The sequence below is a fragment of the Carassius gibelio genome, chromosome A16, assembly GCF_023724105.1.
Source record: "Carassius gibelio isolate Cgi1373 ecotype wild population from Czech Republic chromosome A16, carGib1.2-hapl.c, whole genome shotgun sequence".
In the NCBI taxonomy this organism is placed as follows: Eukaryota; Metazoa; Chordata; class Actinopteri; order Cypriniformes; family Cyprinidae; genus Carassius; species Carassius gibelio.
In genome coordinates, this window is record NC_068386.1 from 25,296,580 (window position 1) to 25,318,978 (window position 22,399).

Consider the following 22,399-nt stretch of genomic DNA (forward strand, 5'->3'; position numbering starts at 1 on the left):
CTGGTCCCTGGAAGGGACGTGGACGTTCTAGGTGATCTACCCCAAGAGGTAGCGAACACCATCACTTCGGCAAGAGCACCGTCTATGAGACATGCTTACACCTTGAAGTGGAACCTGTTCGTCGAGTGGTGTTCTTCTCGCCGAGAAGACCCCAAAAGATGCTCGATTGCGGTCATGCTGTCCTTTTTGCAGCAAGGGCTGGAGCTAAGGTTGTCTCCCTCTACCCTCAAAGTCCAGGTTGCTGCTATTGCTGCATACCATGACCCCGTGAATGGGAAGTCTTTGGGTAAGCATGACCTCATCGTCAGGTTCCTTAGAGGGGCCAGGAGGTTAAATCCATCCCGGCCCCCCTGTATACCCTCTTGTGACCTGTCTCTAGTGCTTAAATCACTACAGCAGGGCCCATTCGAGCCTTCGCATTCAGTTGAGCTAAAGTTTCTTTCATTGAAAACTCTGCTCCTGCTTGCACTGGCCTCTATCAAGAGGGTAGGGGACCTGCATGCATTTTCGGTCAACGATTCGTGCCTAGAGTTCGGGCTGGCTGACTCCCAGGTAATCCTGAGGCCCTGGCCTGGCTACGCGCCCAAGGTTCCCACTACACCCTTCAAAGACCAAGTGGTGAACCTGCAAGCGCTGCCCCTGGAGGAGGCTGACCCAGGCCTGGCTTTGCTTTGTCCCGTCTGAGCATTAAGGTGCTACGTAGTCTGGACACAAAGCTTCAGGACCTCAGACCAGCTCTTTGTCTGTTATGGAGGCCGGCAGAAGGGGAGTGCCATCTCTAAGCAGAGGATGGCCCACTGGATTGTGGATGCCATAACCCTGGCTTATCAGGCTCAGGATGTGCCCTGCCCATTCAGGTTGCAAGCTCACTCAACTAGAATTGTTGCATCCTCCTGGGCGCTGGCCTGTGGCGCCTCGCTGACAGATATTTGTAGAGCTGCGGGCTGGGCGACCCCTAACACGTTCGCTAGGTTCTATAGCCTTCATGTAGAGCTGGTATCCTCCCGTGTTCTCACCTCAAATGGGCAGTGGCACTGAGAGGACCCAGTTAGTTTCGGAATGCTTAAACTGCTCCAGAGTGTCTGTACTGTAGACCCTGTTGAGATCCTCCATCACCCTAAGCAGCTGGACGCGGCGGAACATTTGGCACCAGGCCTTTATGATGTATCCTTGAGAACCATGGAAGGGTGGGTTCCATATAGTCCACGGTATACCCTTAGAGCCCGTGTTTCCCCGGCAGACTTCTGCCTTCCCAAGAGGGTTTTTAATCATCTCAAATTTCTCTGTATACTCCTAAATGGATGCTATATGTGTATTTGCCTCCGAGACCTCCTTCGGGAAGGATGGGGCTTCCACAGCGTCCCGGTTCCAAACGGACCGGGTATGTTTTCCCAGTGTTATCCAATCTCACCCAGTGAGGTAATGCTTTGACAACGGTGAGTGGAGCTACTTGTTCTGAGCCCCGGCCTACACCTAATAGGGGCACAGGCGGCTCGCACAGGGCACTGGAAGGAGCAGCACCCATGGCGCTTTGATAGGGATTCCATATTCGTCTGTCTCCGACGTGGCATCGACAATGACCGAATGAAAGGGAACTTCTCAGTTACGTATGGTAACCCTCGTTCCCTGAAGGAGGGAACGGAGATGCCATGTCCCATCGCCATGGTTGCTGTACCGCCGCTGAGCTGCCGGGTCCCCGGCTCGGCTCCTCAGTGAAAAACTGGTATGCATTGCACCTGCTGCCCTCTTATACTCATGCAGTGATTAGCGGCAGCTGGATGCAAAAATTGCTTGCCAATGTGCATTGGCTCGTTTAGTTTACACTCGAAGTAGATTGGTCTACCGAAGCGATATCCCATATTCGTTGGTCACTGACGTGGCATCTCCGTTCCCTCCTTAAGGGAACGAGGGTTACCATACGTAACCGAGACGTTACCATGGTAACATCCTGTAAGGAACACAGATTATGGTAACACTTTACGATAAGGTTCCATTAGTTAACTACAGTAAATTAGTTAACATGAACTAACAACTAATCTCATAATGTTCATTTCATTATTTACTAATACATTATTCAAAATGTAACATTGGATTGATTAATATTATTTAGTGGATCTGATCTAACATGAACTAACAATGAACAGTTGTATTTTTATTAATTAAGATGAATAAAGATTCAGCAAAGATAAATAGACATTAAGTACCCCAATGTACAAGAATAATTAACAAGGACAGTTTGAAGTAGAACTTGATCAGGTGTGTGTGTAGTCGACAGATGTCTGTCACTGAAGGGCTGATCAGACTCCCCACTGGAGGAATTGCTTATTTCTTTGTCCTTTCAACCTGAAATTTTCCCCAAAGCCGCACAGAGCTCTATATACGAGACTCGGCTGTTCTAATTAGAGACTTTCTCTCCTCGCTGGGCACGGAGCTGACATCAAGACAGGCTAAATATGAAAACAAAACACATGAAATTTGGTGAAACAACAAACAAACAATATGCAAAGCAAAAACAATATCCTTTGTCTAGGCATGTTTATGTTCCTTACTTTAATGTTTTTGACTATTAATGTAAGTGTAGCCTTTAGGTTTGTAGTCGACTGTGGTGTTTTTTTTTTGTTTTTTGTTTGTTTATTCATTCAGTATGTAAATATGGTTGGACATGATATGTTTGAAGAAACTTTAATCTGCTTAACAGCTGAAGCAAGTTTAAAAATCAATCAGTGCCAGCTTGTCCATTAATTACCTCAAAACCATGAATCAACAGAACTGGCCATTTTTGTCCTTGGTAGTAATCTGTGGTCCAAAATAATCTTTACTTAAATTTAAAAGCTAATATTGTTTCCACTTATGGATTTGTTCACCCCTTATCTTATAAAAATGTTTTCTTTAGATTTACAAGTCTATAACAACTTCAACCATGCAAAATAATAATAATATGACATTTATTATGTGACGATTGTCCCATATTGTACACTTTTCTGAAGTGTTATCTTAGGTTTTGATGTCTTTTAGAATATATATTTGCGGTATAATTACCGGCCGATCTGGTTTCGTGGTTAAATTTAACCTTTTCGAAATGTTTCAGTGTTGCTCAATGCTCAGCAATGGCACAGACGCAATGTTGTGCAGGGGTTTTACAAAAGGAGAGTGGGACAGTGGGCGGTGATCGGGGTGGTGACTGAAGAAGGTGACTGTGTGGTTCTGACATCAACATTTTACAGAAGTCACAATGATTTGTGAAAAATCACAGCTACTTTATGCAGGCTGTGTGCATTTTACTGTGGACTGACTGTTTTGTAATTTATATGTTTAATTTATTAATGTTTAATTTAATGTATAATATGTTATATCAACTCGTTAATAATCGTAACAACAATTATAATACATCATAATACTAACGTGGTTATACGTTTAATAGTATGATTATTTATGACACCATAACACCATATTAAATTTACTTCATTTACAGTATAATGGACTGTATCGTATCTTGACATTGCTTATTTTTAGATCTGCACAGTATCTACAGCTTGTGAGTGGTTAAATGTTGAGTGTTATTTGAGTGTTTCTTTGGAGCTAATGTTGATGTTAGGTCGGGCGATCAGGGGTCTTCACCAAGATCTTTAACCAGTCCCTCTCTCAGGCTGTTGTTTCCATACTGTCTGAAGGCCTCTACAATCATCCCAATCCCAAAGAAGAACACCATCAGCTGTCTGAATGACTACCAGTCTGTTGTACTCACACTTATCATTACAAAGTGCTTTGAGAAGCCAGTCCGGACCAACATAGTCTCAACCCTCCCACCCAGCTTTGATTCTTACCAGTTCACCTATAGAGCCAACAGGTCCACAGACGATGCCATCACCATGGCTCTCCACTCGGTTCTATGTCACCTGGAGCAGCCGGGGACCATTTTACACCATACTCCCCGACAGACTGGTGACCAAACTGCTAGACCTGGGAATATTTTACACCATCTGCCTGTGGATTAAGGACTTTCTGTCTGATCACCCATAGAAGATGAGAGTAGGCCATCACTCCTCCTCATGCCTTCGCCTCAGCACCGAATCTCCCCAGGTCTGTGTGCTGAGACCTCTTCTTTACATACACCCATGACTGCACATCCACCCGCTCCAGCAACACCATCATAAAGTTTGCTGATGATACCACCCAGATGGGACTCATCTCTGGGGGAGATGAATCCATATACCGGGATGAGGTGGAGCAGTTCTTAGTATGGTGTATAGAAAACAATCTGGCTCTGAACATTACCAAGACCAAGGAACTGATTATTGACTGTAGGAGAAAGAAAATGGACATTCACCCCCTGTTTATTAATGGGGACTGTGTGGAGAGGACTTCCAACTTCTGATTCTTGGGCATTTACCTTAATTACCTGACCTGGAGCACCAGCACCACTGCTACCATCAAGAAGGCACACCAGAGACTGTACTTTCTGAGAACTCTTAGGAAAATCTACTTATACAGAAACTGTTGTTGTCCTTCTACCGCTACTCCATAGAGAGCATCCTCATATATTGCATCTATGTGTGGTTTTCCAGCTGCACAGTATCATAGAGGAAGGCACTTCAGAGGGTCGAAAACATGGCCCAAAAGGTTATCAGTTTCCCCCTTCCCTCCCTGGGAGACCGGTATAGTTCCCACTGTCTCAACATATTCTCAGAGATCCATCTCACCCCGCACACATACATTTTGAACTGCTGCCCTCAGATAGACATTACAGAACAATGAAAACTTGGACTGACAGACTTAAAAACTGTTTCTACCCCAGAGCCATAACTGCACTGAACACAGCAAAGATTTAGGCCATGTCCACACTAATACATTTTCAAATGAAAACGTATATTTTTCTCTCCGTTTTGGCCTTCCGTGAGATGGCATTTTAAGTCAATGAAAACGTAGCTTTTGGAAAACGCTCTCCAAAGCGGATAAATTAGAAAATGCCGTCTTCGCGTCGTAGTGTGGACTGTGAAAATGGAGGCTTTTGAATACGATGACGCATTTTTAGTCATGCGATGCAGTAATATGACCAATTCAGGCAAGATGGTGAAAGACATTGTACAGCAGTTGTTTTGGATTTCGCTGTATTTGTTTTGGTGCGTGTCCCAGTCTATATTCTCGCTTGTTTTTGCCACTTTATACTCCTGTGTTACTCACAGAAACAACTCCACCTCACTGTCAGTCCATTTAAAAAACTCAGTGCCTTTCCTCGACATTGCCGCAAAGTTTCAAAGAGCCGGAAAGTAAATAAACGCCTAGCAGAAATGACGCAGGTCGAAGCTTTACTCGTGTGTAGTAGGGGGATGTAAGCGTTTTCATACGTTTCAGTGTAGATGAGCAACTTTTGGAAAATTTTTGAAAATGATAGTGTGGACGTGGAGAGTTTTTAGACAAAGACTCAGTTTTCAATTATGCAAAAATGTGAATGTACTTAGTGTTTTTTTTTTCACCTTATAGGTTTATTTTCTTAAATTTAATTTACTTTTACAATGACAATAAAGGTAATCAATCAATAAAGATAATCAATCAATAGTCAGTTACTTTATTTATTATTATACAGTATTGTTCAAAATAATAGCAGTACAATGTGACTAACCAGAATAATCAAGGTTTTTAGTATATTTTTTATTGCTACGTGGCAAACAAGTTACCAGTAGGTTCAGTAGATTGTCAGAAAACAAACAAGACCCAGCATTCATGATATGCACGCTCTTAAGGCTGTGCAATTGGGCAATTAGTTGAAAGGGGTGTGTTCAAAAAAATAGCAGTGTCTACCTTTGACTGTACAAACTCAAAACTATTTTGTACAAACATTTTTTTTTCTGGGATTTAGCAATCCTGTGAATCACTAAACTAATATTTAGTTGTATGACCACAGTTTTTTAAAACTGCTTGACATCTGTGTGGCATGGAGTCAACCAACTTGTGGCACCTCTCAGCTGTTATTCCACTCCATGATTCTTTAACAACATTCATTCACATTTCTTGGTTTTGCTTCAGAAACAGCATTTTTGATATCACCCCACAAGTTCTCAATTGGATTAAGGTCTGGAGATTGGGCTGGCCACTCCATAACATTAATTTTGTTGGTTTGGAACCAAGACTTTGCCCGTTTACTAGTGTGTTTTGGGTCATTGTCTTGTTGAAACAACCATTTCAAGGGCATGTCCTCTTCAGCATAGGGCAACATGACCTCTTCAAGTATTTTAACATATGCAAACTGATCCATGATCCCTGGTATGCGATAAATAGGCCCAACACCATAGTAGGAGAAACATGCCCATATCATGATGCTTGCACCTCCATGCTTCACTGTCTTCACTGTGTACTGTGGCTTGAATTCAGAGTTTGGGGGTCGTCTCACAAACTGCCTGTGGCCCTTGGACCCAAAAAGAACAATTTTACTCTCATCAGTCCACAAAATGTTCCTCCATTTCTCTTTAGGCCAGTTGATGTGTTCTTTGGCAAATTGTAACCTCTTCTGCACATGCCTTTTTTTTTAACAGAGGGACTTTGCGGGGGATTCTTGAAAATAGATTAGCTTCACACAGACGTCTTCTAACTGTCACAGTACTTACAGGTAACTCCAGACTGTCTTTGATCATCCTGGAGGTGATCATTGGCTGAGCCTTTGCCATTCTGGTTATTCTTCTATCCATTTTGATGGTTGTCTTCCGTTTTCTTCCACGTCTCTCTGGTTTTGCTCTCCATTTTAAGGCATTGGAGATCATTTTAGCTGAACAGCCTATCATTTTTTGCACCTCTTTATAGGTTTTCCCCTCTCTAATCAACTTTTTAATCAAAGTACGCTGTTCTTCTGAACAATGTCTTGAACGACCCAATTTCCTCAGCTTTCAAATGCATGTTCAACAAGTGTTGGCTTCATCCTTAAATAGGGGCCACCTGATTCACACCTGTTTCTTCACAAAATTGATGACCTCAGTGATTGAATGCCACACTGCTATTTTTTTGAACACACCCCTTTCAACTAATTCAACTAATTGCCCAATTGCACAGCCTTAAGAGCGTGCATATCATGAATGCTGGGTCTCATTTGTTTTCTGAGAATCTACTGAACCTACTGGTAACTTGTTTGCCACGTAACAATAAAAAAATATACGAAAAACCTTGATTATTCTGGTTAGTCACATTGTACTGCTATTATTTTGAACAATACTGTATGTATATGTGACCCTGGACCACAAAACCATTTTTTGAAATTGAGATTTATACATCATATGAAATGCTGAATAAATAAGCTGTGTTAGGAGGACAATATTTGGCCAAGATACAACTATTTGAAAATCTGGAATCTTAAGGTATATATAAAAAAAAATAAAAATAAAAAAAAATACTGAGAAAATTGCCTTTCAAGTTGCCCAAATGAAGTTCTTAGAAATGCATATCACTAAATAAAGTTTATTTAATATCCTAATGATTTTTCGCATAAAAGAAAATTAATAATTTTGACCATACAGGATTTTTGGCTATTGCTACAAATATACCCCAGTGACTTAAAACTGGTTTTGTGCTCCAGGGTCACATATACAGTATGTACCCAGAGTTCCTGGAGAATATACCAAATTATTTGCATGTGTGTGCACACTTGGCTAAGAAAGCTCAATTTGATTCATTCATTCTGATTCGTATATTTGCACATATTGAATGTCTGACTGCTGTGGTATTTTATTCTGCTTGTTGCAGTGTCTGAAGAAATGTCACACACTTAAAGTAGTGTAACTGCGGTGTAAAACCCTTTGACTAAGGCAGGTCTTCTATGACATCATCCTCCAGGAAGTGACATAATTTTTCATGAGCGAACAACAGCACAAACATCAGTAGGCCAAGTGTAAGCAACTCATTCAATGAATTCTGATGTGCTAGAGCTGGCTTGTGTTACATGTAATCATTTGATCACATAACAGAAATCAGTATAGTACTAAAGTATCAAATGTTCAAGTAAAAAAAAAGAAAAAAAGATTGCTGACAAGCTATGTAAGCTATTGTAACTGTCAATGACTAACTAGCTCTTTATTTCCATCCTGTTCATGCCAATGTAAGATTAATCAGATTATAATTTATCAAGTTAGAGCTTGATCAGAAGAGATTTCAGGACGTGTGTCTTGCTATTTGATGGAAAGGAATTCTTAAATTACAAGAGTAATCTTTTTTTTTCTTTAAAGATTTAAGGTAACTGGTAGACAGCAATGGGCCATACAATATTTTACTCTGTGTTTCATTATAAGGCGTTTCAAAAGCAAAACTCATCATCACTGATGGAGTGCATTAATAAAGTGTTTTAAGTCACAACGGACAGTTCACACTTGGCAGTACAGCTCCGCACTGGATATTGCGAGAAAATTGATTCCACATGTATCAATATCATCACATTTTACTGACGTGACACTAGACACTCGTCAAAGTTGTACACGTTTTAATTCAGCGCACATCAGAACGGGTCCTGATCTGAGCAGAAGAGTGAGGCAGCTCCCGTTTACACTGGCTGTCTGGACTTGTTCTGCTTCCAGGACTGATAGAAGCCACTCTCTGTGTGAATGTTTGTGTTTTCATCCAATCTCCAAAGAAAGAAAAAAATGCCTTCCCTCTTCACATGTTTCCCTGACTGACCTCAAATGACTCATGTTCACTCCAAACTTAAATTCCACTGCTTTGGATCCTTCAGCACCTTCCACTGCCATTGCACTCAGAAGAACTACACAGAAAAAGTGAGAAGCAGCTGGGTGTCATTTGTGTCTTTCACACTGTACATATGCATGTTAAAAAGGTCCAACTCTCTATATTGTTTTTCTTTGAAGAATTCTCATGCAAAAAAAACTTCCATAAAACATCCAATGGATAGTCAAGCTCTCTAAATAGGAAAGAATAAGAACATTGGAACAGTACAAAAGTCTCATGATGGCTTTCAGATCTTCATTTTGACTGAAAAACAAACATGCATACAGTTCATCACAGTTTCCAGCTGAAATGAACACAAGAGGCAGTAAAACTCTAACAACTTTTATTCCTTTTTACACAAATTATGATTACATTTTATGTAAGCAATACAGTATGAGAGGATGTGCTGTATTGTGGATAAGTCGTGTCTAAGAAGCATTGTTAGGTATGATGCAAAGTGCAGTCACTGCAATTCCTTTCAGCTGTGAATTATTCACAAAACAGCATGCCATGAGTACTTTATAGCTTTAAAAAAAATGGTTACAAAAATGGAGTGTTACAAGCTGCTGGTGTATAGATAAGATCCCTGAACTTGCAAAGACTTAAGTCTCAAACCCAAAGAGAGATTCTTGATAAAGGTTAAAAATGACCGATTCACAACACAGAGTGAGTTTGCAAGCGTCATTACTTTGTAAATTCATGGACAAACAGAATCGTACCTAAAACAGAAAACTAAGTAATACAGTAATATTCCCTCCACTCTTCGTCAGCGGTGGACTTCCACACAGACACCCACACATCAACATTCGTCCCGCATAGGAAGAGTTTAAACGGGGGTTGGGTGTGATCTCCAAATTAAAGGTGAATGATGCAACATAACGCCAGCAGTGTTCACTCATCCTTCAAATAAAAGTTAATAAAACTGTTAATTTTGATCAGATATATAATACATGGACCATCTTTGACACTATATTATTGGTTGTTTATGTTGCTAAGGGTGTTGTGCAGTGACACACAGAAGTATTGGGTGAAGCAGTCAGAGACGTACTTTATTGTGAATAAAACACAACCGCTGGCCAATCACTGGAACTAACTGTTTTATAATGATGAATAAAGACTTATTTTTGTGAAATTCCTTGAAAATTATTATGTTATGACCTTAAAACCATTTTCTCATAGTGCATAATTAATAAATTAATACATTTTGAAATTTGCATTATATAATCAGCTCCATATGTATGGCTTTTCTGACATAATAAACGTGCTCGTTAGCGCACCCGGTACAGCACTGTATTTAAGATGTGGAGCACATAGTCTTTATGAGTATGAGTCCCTTGAAACACGAGTCAAGAGCTCAAAAACTTATCTGATATTATTGTTTCATTAGATGTGTTTTAATTTCATTTTTATGTATGTGTAGTGTGGGCGCTACATTATTTTCAATGTAGTAAAGTATTAACCTCAGTGCCACTCACTGGATATTTCATTTGCAAACTGTCACAACATATAAAACAACCGACATCATAAAACCAGATTCATGTTCATCTGTTTTGGATAAAACTGAACACGCTTTTAGCACAACTTACTGGCCAGTTCACTTTGAAAGTGTCCCAAAAAGTGCAAGCAACTTAATATAATTATGTAGCAATGTCACCACAGACACGTTTTCAGAGTGTCTGGGCTGTTTGAAACATGTTTTCACACAAAGCTATTACACAAAGACTTGGAATATGTACTGTAGTACATAATAGTCAAATGAATTATACTTTATGATTGTTTTATGAGCTTTTTTTTTTTACATAGCTTGCCCAAATCTATGAACCGTTATGGATAAGAGCAATGTAGAGATTCGTCAGTGGTTCTCTTGTTTACACAGAAAAATAAAATAAAATAAAAAAACACCAGCATAAACATGTGGAATGACATGAAGAGTGACCGAATGATGACAGAGCTATATTATAAATATTATCAATTCTTCATGATGACATGATCCTTCTTGCAGTTCCTGAACATTTTTTTTTCTTTCACTCATCAAACTGAAAAAGGGACATGGCAAACGTGTAGAGAGATGATGGAAAAGTGCTGAAGCAAGTCTGAACACAGGCAGGTTAAATCCTCCTATCTTATGAGGGATGTCAGCTGCTACAATGAACAGATTCAACAAGGGCATAGGCTAATTTATGCCAAAAGAATCAAAACAATGCTTCAAAAGTGCACACACGTCATGTACATAACTACTGGGTGTACAGCAATACACAAAGTGCAATATACAGTATTGTTCAAAATAATAGCAGTACAATGTGACTAACCAGAATAATCAAGGTTTTTAGTATATTTTTTATTTCTACGTGGCAAACAAGTTACCAGTAGGTTCAGTAGATTGTCAGAAAACAAACAAGACCCAGCATTCATGATATGCACGCTCTTAAGGCTGTGCAATTGGGCAATTAGTTGAATTAGTTGAAAGGGGTGTGTTCAAAAAAATAGCAGTGTCTACCTTTGACTGTACAAACTCAAAACTATTTTGTACAAACATTTTTTTTTTCTGGGATTTAGCAATCCTGTGAATCACTAAACTAATATTTAGTTGTATGACCACAGTTTTTTAAAACTGCTTGACATCTGTGTGGCATGGAGTCAACCAACTTGTGGCACCTCTCAGCTGTTATTCCACTCCATGATTCTTTAACAACATTCCACAATTCATTCACATTTCTTGGTTTTGCTTCAGAAACAGCATTTTTGATATCACCCCACAAGTTCTCAATTGGATTAAGGTCTGGAGATTGGGCTGGCCACTCCATAACATTAATTTTGTTGGTTTGGAACCAAGACTTTGCCCGTTTACAAGTGTGTTTTGGGTCATTGTCTTGTTGAAACAACCATTTCAAGGGCATGTCCTCTTCAGCATAGGGCAACATGACCTCTTCAAGTATTTTAACATATGCAAACTGATCCATGATCCCTGGTATGCGATAAATAGGCCCAACACCATAGTAGGAGAAACATGCCCATATCATGATGCTTGCACCTCCATGCTTCACTGTCTTCACTGTGTACTGTGGCTTGAATTCAGAGTTTGGGGGTCGTCTCACAAACTGCCTGTGGCCCTTGGACCCAAAAAGAACAATTTTACTCTCATCAGTCCACAAAATGTTCCTCCATTTCTCTTTAGGCCAGTTGATGTGTTCTTTGGCAAATTGTAACCTCTTCTGCACATGCCTTTTTTTTAACAGAGGGACTTTGCGGGGGATTCTTGAAAATAGATTAGCTTCACACAGACGTCTTCTAACTGTCACAGTACTTACAGGTAACTCCAGACTGTCTTTGATCATCCTGGAGGTGATCATTGGCTGAGCCTTTGCCATTCTGGTTATTCTTCGATCCATTTTGATGGTTGTCTTCCGTTTTCTTCCACGTCTCTCTGGTTTTGCTCTCCATTTTAAGGCATTGGAGATCATTTTAGCTGAACAGCCTATCATTTTTTTGCACCTCTTTATAGGTTTTCCCCTCTCTAATCAACTTTTTAATCAAAGTACGCTGTTCTTCTGAACAATGTCTTGAACGACCCATTTTCCTCAGCTTTCAAATGCATGTTCAACAAGTGTTGGCTTCATCCTTAAATAGGGGCCACCTGATTCACACCTGTTTCTTCACAAAATTGATGACCTCAGTGATTGAATGCCACACTGCTATTTTTTTGAACACACCCCTTTCAACTAATTCAACTAATTGCCCAATTGCACAGCCTTAAGAGCGTGCATATCATGAATGCTGGGTCTCATTTGTTTTCTGAGAATCTACTGAACCTACTGGTAACTTGTTTGCCACGTAGCAATAAAAAAATATACGAAAAACCTTGATTATTCTGGTTAGTCACATTGTACTGCTATTATTTTGAACAATACTGTAAATGCATCATTCATTCACTCACTTTCCACCATACACCTACTGAAGTTTGCCATAGACTCTTTCCATTAGAACATAAGTGTGGGCTTTTGACAATTTATCTGAATAATTCAGGTCCATTCTTCATCACTGAACTAATCCTGCCTTAACTGCCATGGGATTGAAGACTCCACATTATATGTGTGTGTGTGTGTGTGTGTGTGTGTGTTTATTGAAGCATACTGTAAGGTGAAAAGTGCATTAAAGTAGCTACAGCATGCATGCGCATTATCTACTCTTATTTTTATGTAAATTACACTGACACAGGTAAATTTTAGAGAGGTATTCTTTTGGACATAATTCTAATACTGATTCGCTGTTAAAGCATTTCCATATTGCAATGCTGCAAATTTAACTTGTGCAGAAAATTTGAATATCTCATAAATAATTTGTAAAATCATTTGTTTCCATCCCATGTGTTCAGGAGCACAAAACTGTGACTTCCTGGGAAACTAGTCTAAAGTATTAATAATACAAATGAAAGTTTCTGCTACCGGGGAAGCTTGTGACTCCTGTTTCCTACATTAGAAATGACTAGCTGTTCAGAAAATGCAGATGAAACGATAACAAAAGCCGTTTGTGAACACACTTGTGTGAGACCGTTCTGGAAGGTATTTATAAATCATTTTGGTGACAGACTTTGGCTCAAGGATTTCAGAATGACTTAAACAATATTTTAGTTGTTGTGTGATGAGATGAGTCCACTGGTGAGCAACATTTTTTGTGCATGTATTTTTTGTTAATTCTTGTGTTTGTGCTTGTATGAAATGATTTAGCAAATTCCACTGTGGTTTATGTGCATCTTTTCTTATGGGATAACTAATTATTTGCCTCAGTTTTATATGGTTTTATGCACTTCTTGGCATTTCAAACCAGCATTTAAAAAAAAATTAAAAATTTACAAAAATCAAACTACAAAAAATGCACAGATTCAAACAATAATAAATTATTCATCTTCGCATCACCAAACTATACTATACAACTAGCCTATCTGCATCTAATCAAAAGACACAAAAGAGGGTGCACTATTATTACTTATGAAGTGCAACGCAGGTATCTGTCGATACTGATCACCGATACCATGTTTTATTTTTTGAAGCCTTGTTTTTATTGTGTAGAATTATCTATAATGATGCTCCAGTAAGGATTTTTTTTTTTTTTTTTTTTTTTTTACAGACATTCATTCAGGGCCTGAATTCAATTTAAAAAAAATATATAATCTCACCCAAATGTTTGCTTTCACACAGGAGTCCACTACTGATCCATGGCTGTTTACTACAAACACAACATTCATCCATTTTGATTTCAAACCTAAAGGCACTGAAAATGATTTTTGAGTATTGTGATTCTCTTTATATAATTAATAAATATAAGTAATAATTATAAGAAAGAGTATGTGTGAACCTGGCACTATGTGTGTGTGCTAGGAGACCATGCAAGTGCTGAGTGGTTTAAACACTGGCAATAATTAAGAAGAAATGCAAATGATAAACTTTAATGATGATTGTGCAAGTGACATTTCCTGTGTCAAATGTGTAGTGTGTACTTTGCTTATAGTGCAGACGCGATGTGCTAGCGATCTGTAGCCAATCAATCGGAGCACCCCTAGCATTGATAATGTGTCTTAAATTTCCATTTCATTCATTCTCATAAGTGATCTTGATTTTGAATCAATTCCAAGGCTGCTCTATATTTCTGTTCTTTTAGAGTTTATATCTGGGAATGAAATTTTCCAAATCTATAAATATATGGACTGTTACATTTTTATATCATGGTTGTGTGTGTTATTGCTCATGTCATGTCATTGTTTTATATATTGTAAATCACGTTTTGTATTTGTTGTATCTAAAGCACCATTACAAGCACTTGTTAGTTTTTCCTTTTATTTTACCTGCACTAGTCCATTGTAAATTTTACATAAAACACATTTGTCACAGAAGAAATAAATGTAATTCCCCAGCACATCGCTATTTTGCAGTGTAAATCTCTCTGGTCAATGGAATTCATGCGTGCGGCTCACTGGCCTGAGCTGGTTTGCTATTACACCTAAGTGCACAGCGTTATATGAAAGGATGCTTAAATTAGAGGTGGAAATTATTTTGTTGCCACATGCAATTAGAAGCACTTACATCATATGAGACAGCTGTGCTCGGTCTCCAACCGTGTGGCATTCGTGTGTAAACTGTCAGCCAAATGATGACCTGCACTGCCCAGTGTTTCAGTCTCTCCCTAGCAACCATTAGTTAGCATTAACAGCTGACCCTGAGTCCACAGGGGTAGAGGGGTCAGTCCGGGTGACTCAGGCTCAATTAAGATGATCCTTTTTTTCTATCTAACATGGGAATTCACACATGTGAGTGTGGCTACAGGATCCTCAACAGAGGTGGTTCTAGGATGAGTGAATGTCTCGGGCTTAGTGCAGAGACAGCCATTACTGTGCTAGAATACATGGAATACACTTTAAATAAAAAATAGGTATGCATTACATTGGCCTAGTTGCTTTATTTTTCAAAAGAGCCAAATATAATACATTTATTCAATCAATTCATCCGAAACGGCTGATTCATTCAGGAACAAAGAAAGAAACTGTTCCCTTTCAGTCGCGTGACTATGGGATGTTGTGCTCTTGCTCTGTTTAGTGAAGACACCTTTATTCTTGCCTGAGTGACCAATGCTCATTCCCTTTGTTCTTCAGCTCTTCACCAAGCTGCTACAACACTCTCACACACTCTTTCACAAGAAAGAGCCCACAGTGGTGATTACAGTTAAAGCTAAGCCAGAAAATTACAAGTTTTTTAAGATTAAGTTTAACTTCGCTAATATATAGATATTTTTTCAAGCAATATGTCGAAGCACTAGAAAAGTTCTCGACCCTGTCTTATGTACTCATCAGTACATAAGACAGGGTCGAGAACTTTTCTAGTGCTTCGACATTTTGCTTGAAAAAAATGTAAAAAATTAAATATCTGAAGTATACTCAAAAGCACTGTCGCTTGGAGATGGTCCATGCCAAGTTAGCCCCCTCCAACCCCGGACCACACGTGTACTGCTGGCAGTCATTCCACACTCGAACGGCGTGACACTGTGCGCTCCTGTCCTCAGGTGCACATTTAGATACGGCCATTTTTTAGGAGGCTGCAGGGAGCTGGGGGCAATTGTGTGGAAGCTGAGTCTATATCCAGAAACGTTTAAAAGATGATGTGAGGGATCCCCAGGTGATGCTGGTGATCCTTGCTGTCTGCCTTGAGCGTTCGCAGACATGCAGGAGCTTACAGCCAATCCTGGATTTGCGACAGCTGACCAGGCACCTCAGAAGTTCAAAATGCTCTCTGCATCCCAGAGATTGGTTTACATCAGTGGATTTAACTGATGCGTATTTCCATATCACAATCTACGTCAACAACAAATGACGTCATAGTTAATTCTTCGCTTTCGTTTGAAGTATATCGGGGCCTTTATGGTAGAGAAATTAACATTCAGTTTACAGGCAACAGCTCTGGTGGACATTTCTGCAGTCAGCATGCTAATAACACGCTCCCTCAAAACTTACGACATCTGTGGCATTGTGCTGTGTGATAAAACATTTTAGAGTGGTCTTTTATTGTGTTCAGCCTAAGGCACACCTGTGCAATACTCATGCTGTCTAATCAGCATCTTGATAAACCACACTTGTGAGGTGGATCCACAAAGGAGAAGTGCTCACTAACACAGATTTAGACAGATTTGTGAACAATATTTGAGAGAAATAGTCCTTTTGTTAACATAGAAAAAGACTTTTCTAGGGCAAAAACAAAAGTGTTGCATTTATAATTTTGCTCAGTGTATTATTCTGGTTAGCTGCCGAGTAAAAAACATGCATATAGATCTTAATTGCATCTGTAAAAGCCATCGCTGACAGATTAATCCAAGCGTGTCAGTCATCTACGTGCTTGACGTGATGCACGCTCCTCTGTGAAGGAGGAACGCATCACACAAACCTCAGAGAGGAGTGTAGATCCAGCCGAACAAGCTGATCTCAGCAGAGCATCTGTGTGAAGATCACTGGGGCCAGATTTCATATGCTTAAGTGAGTAATGACAGTGTGTGAGCAAGATGGACGCTAGAATGCATTCAACCTGAGGTCATCTGAGCACCGCACCCAGCACTGAGCCACTGCGGTCACACACCACCAAAATAAAAGATGCCAATTTATCGCTATATTCTGTTCTCGGCTTGTGGTTCAAGTTTTGCTGTGTTGACAAAAGAGAGTAAAGCAGCTCACTTGGTTTTATGAACAGAGAAGATTTATTCAATTAAAGAAAAGATTTAACAAACAGGATAGAGCATTCAGTGAATCACCAATAAAACAGTAACACACACAAGATCCGGCCTCAATTAAAGTTAAATAACAAAAAACTAAAGGAAGATGGTGACATTCGGGTAACAATGAGAGTACAGACAGACACCCGTGTGATGTCCACATGTTAGTGTTCAGAAACCATGTTTCATCCTCTAGACACATGATCAAGGACGTTTCCCAAAGATTACAGCCTGTCCGTTAACATGGTCCCATCTACAGGTAGAAACCTAGTTAGCTGTGATTGTTATTGACTGGTTTGTTCACTGATTCACTAGAGGAGGACGAGTTCTTGATCTGTGTCGCCTGTGAACAAAAAGCAGTAAATGTTGGTTCAAATGCTCATAGCAGCAGCACAAAGTTCTGTGTAGTTGTGGATCACATGACATCAGTTTTGCTGGATCTATATGTCAACAGCATCTACAAACTGTGTCCCAACTGTGTAATGACCTGTTACAGCCAAATATAGATGGAATTGCACAAAAGTGAAAATAAACTGTTCCTGGAGCATGAATGCAAGCACCATGGATCTGGTAATACCAGAAACAGTAAAGAGCGCTGATGCTGCACGCCGATTCTGAACACATGCAGTCTGAGTGTGTGTGTGTGTGTGTGTGTGTGTGTGTGTGTGTGTGTGTGTGTGAATATGTACTTGATGTGGTTTCAGTTTAACACTATAAAGTCTACTGTACCATATTTAATATGCATATTTATAATGCCTTTAAATGATGAACATTATCAAAACTTTGCTGGAAAAACCTCTGGCAAACAATCTACTACAGTACATGCCTCCTGATATCTGATTGATAGCTTATAGTTTTATTTTTTTATTTTTTTTTATCAAGTAAAAGGTCTTTTAGTGTAATTGTAAAAACTTCCTCCTTCAGCATCACATGACTTTAGTTTTTGCTGTCAAATATTTACTGCTTTTTATCAAGTAAACATCAGAATAAGTGCAGTATTATTTCCAGATGAACACTTGAAGCAGCTCAGCTTTACTTGATTCTCCATCAATCATGTTTTAGAGTCAGATCTGATCCTCAGGATCTTTAGAGGAGCGTTTATTTCTTCATCTCTCAATCATCACTGGATAGCATTGCATTATAGTTTTGGATCATTAAATCTCATCTTACTAAGATGCATTATTGGAGATACAGAGTGACGACTTATATTCATAGCATTTTATGTAAGTTGTCTGCTGTACTGTTATATAGATCTTACTGATTTACATTACAAGCATCAGAATTTCATTTTACTTTTTGTCATTAATATCACCACCTGCATAATCTTGTCCATTTTTGAGTCTCTAAATAAAACTGAGCTCTTTTTCCTTTATATCCTTACTATATCAGCATATATATATATATATATATATATATATATATATAAGTTAAAGATTCAATATGGTTTAAAATGTTCCACTTAAAAAAAAAAAAAAAAATTATATATATATGTATTTCAAATGTCAGGCTTACAGGCTTAAACAATAACGTTACATGGGACAGAAAGGACTGACCTGTGCTTTAGTAGTTGATCATACGCTTCACAGCCTCGAAGCACTTCCACTTGTCAGGGATGTAGAAAGGCTCAAAGATGTGAGGGAAGGGCGTATCATACCCACAAACCCTGCTGATGGGAGCCTCCAAGTTCAGGAAACACTCCTCCTGCAGAAAACAGTCAGCTCCATTAACAGTCTGTACCATACACATAACCCTAGAAAAAAGTGTGTCAAATATTTATGAAATCAACTATTTTCACATTGTAGAGATCTGACTTCACTTTGACATTAAAGAGACAAGGATTCTATTCAATCGATGCTTCAAAAAGTTCATACAGAGATGATGAAACTCATGTCTACAGAGGTTTGTTGGTACATTAACGTCATCACACCATAAAGCTTTCAATGCTTCAATACTGAAAGACTGACCAGAAGCTTTATGGCAAATCATGTGACTAATGTATTTTGTTTATAGTCTATGTTTGGCTTTTTACTTCTGGTGATTATATTTATGTTTCAAAACTAATAAAAGTTATGTTCAGTTGTGTATTACCGTGATGAACAAACCATGTACGAATCTGACATTTCTGTATGCAGTAATCCAAAAGCCAATGGAAAAATCCTGCTGTTGTTTTGTCATGGGAAGATTTACCCAGACATATTCAGAGCCAATGTTGAACGAAAGAACATGACCTTAATATGGAGGAACAAGAAAGCTATTACGGTGTCCAAATCAAGAGTGACATGATCAACAGCAACAAATGGAAAAATTGGACTATATTTTGTGATCCCAGCGAGCAGTTTGTCTCTATTTAAGCTTGTAGAGCAGATTTGGAGGACAATACAATACGGTATCAAGTCCCAAATGGAAGCTGAACAAACCTGACTGCCAAATGACAAACCACAAAAAAAAAAAAAAAGAAAAACTACACTTATTTGCACAGAACCATCAAAACTTGTCCATCAGAAAAAAGAAAAGAAAAAAAAACCTTTAAAAGAGTCTAATGTTTCCACTTCATACAAAGCCAATGCTGAAATCTACGACGGTCACCTCCAACTCTTCATGGATGCTCCCTATTCAGCTCCAAACACGGAGAGCGCATGAGCTAAGTGTGAAACAAGCCGCACTTCTGGTGAACCCCTTCGTCTGCTGGCGTTTTCTGAAGTGGCTACAAAGGCGCGTCAAGCTTCATTAAAAGGGCTTTGTGCTTGCCTTACATGATGGCCTGTATAAACAAAAGAAATGTGTTTCGGATCTGCATCAGGAGGCAGTTCCAGCTCTGAGCAGAGATGTCAGGAAAGGCACTGCAGGTCCTGGATACTCGAGTCCGGTCTGTTTTCAACCAGCCTGGCTACACATAATCACCGCTCGGGAAACAAACCTGGTGCTTCTGCTGCTCAGAAATAGCTTTATCTAATCTGAAGTGTGCGGTTTGTAATGGCTGGAAATCAGGACATCGGCCGATAGACCGTAGTTAAAATTAGATGCAATGCATTTGTTTGCTTCAGTTCACTCCAACACGTTTGTGCAATGCAGGAAAATACGAATAAATAAAAACGTGACAAATAAAAATCTTAAATCTGATATCATCACCATATTAAAGATAACTAGACAGTTCTCTGTAGTGTTCCAGTGGTAGAGCATTGTGTTAGCAGCACAGAAGCTTGTGGGTTCGATTCCCAGGGAACACACACATGCCTGAATGCACTGCAAGTCACTTTGGATAAAAGTGTCTGCTAAATGCATGAATGTAAATGTAATATAAATGTTCTGTAAAGCTCAAATTAAAAACATGCGCTACTTGCTTTCATAATTTGTTATATAATATGATGATTCATTTGTACATATGACTTAAGTATCTAAATACTTGTAATGGCTACTGTGCACATATATGGATCTCATCAGAAATAGATTGTGAAACATTATTCCAATTTACAATAACTGTTTTCTATGTAAATGTTTGTTAAACTTTAATCTATTTCTGTGATGTGTCACATGATCTTCAGAAATCATTCTAATATGCTGATTTATGGCTCAAAACAGTTGTGCTGCATCGTAGTCATTATTTTGTGGTCTTTGAAAGTTTAAATTGACAGCGTTTGTTTGAAATAGAAAAATCTTTTGTAACATTATAAATGTCTTTGCTAACACATCAATTTAATGTGTCACTGATGAAAAATAGTATTATAAAAAATTGATTACACACTTACTGACCCCAAACTTTTGCATGGTAGTTGAAATAAGATAAAACATTTGGAGATTACACTCAAAAAAGCAGAAAATCCGCTGACACGAGGTTCGGTGCCAGTGATTTATCATGTTTCCCACGTTACCAAAGTCAACATCAATAAGGATGTTTATGACATGCCATTAGTGATAAAACGAAGTATGGAAATCATTAAGTTCTGGGACACATACTATCTTCTAGCTTTTAACAGAAGAAGTAAAAGTTGTAAATCTTCTCCAGAAGTCACTCAAAATCACTGACAGGGTTACAGAAGCTCCGTTGAGTCACTCAGATCCTTTGGTTCCTTTGAAAACCAAGCATGACACATCAATCTGAAACACTGATCTCAAAGGCCATTTTTAAGATCATTCTATACGTCATGCTATTTATCTCTTGGTAACCCGGTCAGTGTTAGAGCATGTCTTCACTGTCACTGAGAGCACAGCCATCAAATCACCTCAGCACAGGAACTAATGTCACGACGGGATATTCCTCATGTTTTTACCCATGATCACCTGCAAATCAAGGTAGTGTGACATTCAGAAATCAATTATGTTTTAAATCACAATTCCTATATATGAACTGAAGCAGCAATCAGAAAAATTGCAATTTGAATTGAACAAAACTGAATTACAAATGGAATGACGCTGAAAACAATATACAGTGGGGATCGAAAGTTTGGGCACCCCTTGCAGAATCTGTGAAAATGCGAGTAATTTTCAAAAAATAAGAGAGATCATACTAAATGCATGTTATATTTTATTTAGTACTGTCCTGAGTAAGATATTGTACATAAAAGATATTAACATTTAGTCCACAAGACAAAAAAAAATGCTGAAATTATTAAAATAACCCCACTCAAAAGTTTGGGAACCCTTGGTTCTTAATACTGTGTTCTGTTACCTGATGATCCTCGACTGTGTTTCTGTTTTGTGATGGTTGTGCATGAGTCCCTTGTTTGTTCTGAACAGTTAAACTGAGCAGCGTTCTTCAGAAAAATCTTTAAGGTCCTGCAGATTCTTCAGTTTTCCAGCATCTTTGCATATTTGAACCCTTTCCAGCAGTGACTTTATGATTTTGAGATACATCTTTTCACACTGAGGACATTTGAGGGACTCAAACACAACTATTTAAAAAGGTTCAAGCATTCACTGATGCCCCAGAAGGAAACAAGATGCATTAAGAGCTGGGGGTGAAAACTTTTGCAATTTGAAGATCAAGGTAAATTGTACTTAATTTGTGTACCGGGAAACATACAAGTACCTTCTGTTGCTTATGAAGGGCAGAACTAAATGGAAAAAAATTATATTTCAACAAAATAAGACAAATTTGGCCATCTTCATTGTGTTCAAAAGTTTTCACCCCCAGCTCTTAATGCATCTTGTTTTCTTCTGGAGCATCAGTGAATGTTTGAATCTTTTTAAATAGTTGTGTTTGAGTCCCTCAAATGTCCTCAGTCTGAAAAGATGTATCTCAAAAACATACAGTCACTGCTTGAAAGGGTTCAAATATGCAAAGATGCTGGAAAACTGAAGAATCTGCAGGAGCTTAAAGATGTTTCTGAAGAACGCTGCTCAGTTTAACTGTTCAGAACAAACAAGGGACTCATGCACAACCATCACAAAACAGAAAGACAGTCGAGGATCATCAGGTGACAGAACACAGTACTAAGAACCAAGGGTTCCCAAA

The 22,399-nt window shown here is 38.8% G+C and overlaps 1 protein-coding gene across 1 annotated transcript in view; it reads right to left on the reverse strand.

The window, feature by feature from the left end:
• Positions 1-16,909: 16,909 nt before the first annotated feature.
• LOC128030913 (2-oxoisovalerate dehydrogenase subunit beta, mitochondrial) overlaps positions 16,910-22,399 on the reverse strand; it is a 50,289-nt gene continuing 44,799 nt past the window's right edge. The window contains exons 10-11 of the mRNA XM_052618995.1: positions 18,501-18,648; positions 16,910-17,290 (exon numbers count right to left, since the gene is read on the reverse strand). Of these exons, the coding sequence (XP_052474955.1) occupies positions 18,508-18,648 (141 nt within the window). The 3' untranslated portion in view covers positions 16,910-17,290; positions 18,501-18,507. The remainder of the gene's footprint in view (positions 17,291-18,500; positions 18,649-22,399) is intronic.